General features: G+C 62.7%; 1 protein-coding gene across 1 annotated transcript; it reads left to right on the top strand.

Moving 5' to 3' along the window:
- Positions 1-309: 309 nt before the first annotated feature.
- Positions 310-3,428, top strand: ISLR (immunoglobulin superfamily containing leucine rich repeat). The gene is made up of 2 exons (XM_006740437.3): positions 310-613; positions 1,414-3,428. The coding sequence occupies exon 2, from the start codon at positions 1,422-1,424 to the stop codon at positions 2,700-2,702; it is 1,281 nt and encodes a 426-aa protein (XP_006740500.2). The 5' UTR covers positions 310-613; positions 1,414-1,421; the 3' UTR covers positions 2,703-3,428.
- The last annotated feature ends 712 nt before the right edge of the window (positions 3,429-4,140 follow it).

Raw genomic sequence — 4,140 nt, forward strand, 5'->3', positions numbered from 1 at the left:
TTATCCACACATCGAAACGTCACACACATGTGCACACATGACCACTCATACGGCCCCAGCTTGGAGAAGTTTCCCCCCGCCTCCCTTTTCTCTTGTTTGAAGTGCGGTTAAAAGTTTCCCACCTTCCATGAGATTCGATTCTTACTCTTCGCTCCGTAAAAATCCTTCCAGCCCCATCTTCTATTGGGTCCTATCCAGCTAGTGCTGTGTCTTTAAGGAAGTTGAAGCTGCTAAAAGTGAGTGAGAGAGAGGGAAAAAAAAGAAAAAAATTGGCATCTTTTCCCCCTCAAGTTTCTGGTGTCACTTATGAAACACGGGTCCTTGCTGCTGCAGAGAAGTTGTTTTGCTAGAAGGAGGGAGTGTCCAGGCTGCCTCGGCTCCCTTCCTGCAGCCTCCTCTCAGCGGGGCCCCAGGCACCCTGTCCGGGGAAGGGCGGGCACAGGCGAGCAACTTGACGGTGGGACAGGAACCAGGCTGCCCCTTCCTCCAGCCTCCTCATCCTCCCTCGGGCACCCTGGGCCCTGCAGCCTGTCCTGGGCTGACTCTGTCCTTTGTTGCTCTTTGGTTCCATCTTAGGAGAGGATCCACTTGGCTAAGAAAGAGTAGTTTGAAGGTAAGCCAGCGGGAAAGGGGGAGGCCTGCTGGGCACAGGGGCTGGACTGCCTGGTACTTTCCTGTCGGTTCAGGGTGCTAGGGACAATCCCTTGTTTGGATCTGGGCACGGGGCGTCTGCCCCACCAGCAACCGCATCCCCGGAAATCCCAACAGCATTTGGGCCGAGCCGCTGGCCTCGCGCAAGCCAGCTGAGAGGTCCTGGCGGGCTTTATTTAGGCAGCTGCCTGGCGCGGTTTGAACAGAACAGGCCACGGGTGTGACTCCGTAGAAAGGGTTTGGTGTCTGCCGTGGTCATAGCCCGTAGGAGCAGGAGGGGGGAGGATGGGGAGGATGGGGGTGGTGTGCACTGCACAAGGGGCCTTGTCTGGGCTGGGGCAAAGCATACCTATGGGGGGCTCCGGTGGGAGGGACTGTGGCCAGGATGTGGGAGGGCAGGAGGGAGGTTCTGCGGAGTGCTGGGGGAGGGGGCGGCTGAAAACGGATTTCAAGTCATAAAGTCAGCTCGGAGCTGGCCGAGGCAGGGAGAGCTCTCTGCTCAGAGGAGGCGCTGGGGTCCTCTTCCGTCCCGTCTTCACCTCTTCTGGCTGCATGACCTCGGGCAAGTCCGGGCCCTTCTTTGGGCCTTGGTTTCCCCTTCTGTAGAATGGGCTGCGGGCTAAGGTGGTGCTGGGTCTTAGCTGGATTCTGTGGGGCAGGACCTTCTGATGGGGAAGAGCCCTGTCTGGCTGGGGTCCTGAGAGGGACGAGCGCCTTGCGTGGGTCCTTAGGGTCACCTTGGCGGCATGCCCTTCTCTGCAGGAGGTAGGATGCAGGAGCTACGTCTGCTGTGCTGGGCGGTCCTCCTGGGCCTGGCGCAGGCCTGTCCTGAGCCCTGCGACTGTGGGGAGAAGTACGGCTTCCAGATCGCCGACTGCGCCTACCGCGACCTGGAGGCCGTGCCACCCGGCTTCCCGGCCAACGTGACCACGCTGAGCCTGTCAGCCAACCGGCTGCCGAGCTTGCCAGAGGGGGCCTTCAGGGAGGTGCCTCTCCTGCAGTCGCTGTGGCTGGCGCACAACGAGATCCGCGCGGTGGCCGCCGGCGCCCTGGCCCCGCTGGGCAATCTCAAGAGCCTGGACCTCAGCCACAACCTCATCTCTGACTTTGCCTGGAGCGACCTGCACAACCTCAGTGCCCTCCAGTTGCTCAAGATGGACAGCAACGAGCTGACCTTCATCCCCCGGGACGCCTTCCGCAGCCTCCGCACCCTGCGCTCGCTGCAGCTCAATCACAACCGCCTGCACACGCTGGCCGAGGGCACCTTCGCGCCGCTCACCGCGCTGTCCCACCTGCAGATCAACGATAACCCCTTCGACTGCACCTGCGGCATCGTGTGGTTCAAGACGTGGGCCCTGACCACGGCCGTGTCCATCCCGGAGCAGGACAACATCACCTGCGCGTCGCCCCACGTGCTCAAGGGCACACCACTGAGCCGCCTGCTGCCGCTGCCCTGCTCGGCGCCCTCCGTGCAGCTCACCTACCAGCCCAGCCAGGACGGCGCCGAGCTGCGTCCTGGCTTCGTGCTGGCCCTCCACTGCGACGTGGATGGGCAACCAGCGCCCCAGCTTCACTGGCACATCCAGACGCCGGGCGGCACCGTGGAGATCGCCAGCCCCAACGTGGCTGCCGACGGGCGGGCCCTGCCCGGCGCCCCGGCCAGCCGGCCGCGCTTCCGGGCCTTTGCCAACGGCAGCCTGCTCATCCCCGACTTCGGCAAGCTGGAGGAGGGCACCTACAGCTGCCTGGCCACCAACGAGCTGGGCAGTGCGGAGAGCTCGGTGAACGTGGCGCTGGCCACACCTGGGGAGGGCGGCGAGGATGCGCTGGGGCGCAGGTTCCACGGCAAAGCGGCCGAGGGGAAGGGCTGCTACACGGTGGACAACGAGGTGCAGCCCTCGGGTCCGGAGGACAATGTTGTCATCATCTACCTCAGCCGCGCTGGGGGCCCCGAGGCTGCAGCAGCGGGAGAAGGGGGCCCTGGGCAACGACCCCCCGGCCTGCTCCTGCTAGGCCAGAGCCTCCTCCTCGTCTTCCTCACTTCCTTCTAGCCTGCCCCTACGCCCCCACCCTGGGCCGGGCTGGAGCAACGCCAGGGCCTCCCTGACTCCCCACCGCTGACATCACAGATGTCCCTTGTAAGTGGCGCAGGGGGCTGAGGGTGGCAACTCCCAAGCCTGCTTGGGGGACTTCGAGTCTTCCTACCTCCCTTCTCATCTCTTCTGGAACACTCACCACCCCCAACTTCTAAACTTGCTCAAAGCTAGTGACTAGAACAGAACCTGATTCCATACTCACCGTCCACGGTGCTGATTGCTGCTAGCCACCCTGCCCTTGCTCCCCTGTCAGGGCCATGCCCTAACCAACTGGGCGAAGCCTCACCGATGGCGTTCCAGACACTGGGACCGACAAGCTGGCAAAGGCTGGGGGCACAGGGCTGGGGCCGGGGGCTCGGCAGGGAGGGACCCTGAAGCAGACAGGGCACAGGGGGGAGGAATAGGGTCTAGGGGCAGTGGTTGGCATGGCTCTGGGCTCTTGGTGACCTGCTTGAGCTCCTGCTGCCTCTTGGTATTCTCTGATGATCTGGGGGCTCAGGAATCAGTGCCCTCATCTCAGACAGGGAGGATCCAGGATGGCCTGCATCTTTTCCCACCCTGTGCCCCTCCACCCTGGACAGCTGTCCTGCCTTTTCTCCAAGTGTGCATCTGTAGCCTGCCCCTCCAAAGAGGCTGGCCATCCCAGGGGCGGCCGAGAAATAAACAGCATTTCTGATGCTCGCTTTGTGTCTGCCTGGCGTTTTGTCTGAATCTAGGACCCCTCCTTACCACCCCGGTTGGGATAGGATAGGGCGCTGGAGAGTCAGGACGCCCAGGCTGCCTGTCCACACGTGGTGGGGCCCGCGAGGCACACACAGACTGTGTAGCAGGCAGCACGAAAGGGGGGGGCCGGGGGCCGGGCGCAGGGGGCGGGGGGCCGGGGGCCGGGGGATGGGCCTTGAGCTGAGCTGAACCGCAGATGTTCTCTCTCTTCAAACTAGCCCACAGGACAAATGGGGGTGCAGGCCTGATAACCATTACAGAGGCTTCCCTGGGGTCCTGGTGGCCCTGAGCAGGGCTTCCTGCCAGCAGTGGCCTGGGGAGCCCTTGTGGAGGAGGACGGGGAATGGGAGTCCCCGGCTTGTGGCCCCTCTTCCCAGTTCAGCTCCTGGAAGAGATGGTAGGAAATGGCGAGGAAATGGGGGACTGACAAGGCAAGATGGAGAGGAAAGAGAAAGGAGGAGATGGGGACACAGGGCAGTGGAGAGAGAAGGGGGAGAGAGAGAAAGACTCAGAGATCGAGAATAAGAGAGCGTCTTCGAGGGGGGAGGAGATGAACAGTGCTTTCCAGGAAGAGGAAATGGTACTCCTGGAGGAAAGTCTGGCCTTGGAGTCTTTCCCACACAGCAGGTGGATCAGTGACTGACTTGGGGGCGGGGGGGCGGTGAGGTCC

The sequence above is a fragment of the Leptonychotes weddellii genome, chromosome 9 (genome assembly GCF_054177405.1).
Source record: "Leptonychotes weddellii isolate Sample4059 chromosome 9, ASM5417740v2, whole genome shotgun sequence".
Classification (NCBI taxonomy): domain Eukaryota; kingdom Metazoa; phylum Chordata; class Mammalia; order Carnivora; family Phocidae; genus Leptonychotes; species Leptonychotes weddellii.

Excerpts from the sequence above, each read along its gene's own strand:
- ISLR (XM_006740437.3), top strand. The coding sequence starts at position 1,422 with ATGCAGGAGCTACGTCTGCTGTGCTGGGCGGTCCTCCTGGGCCTGGCG.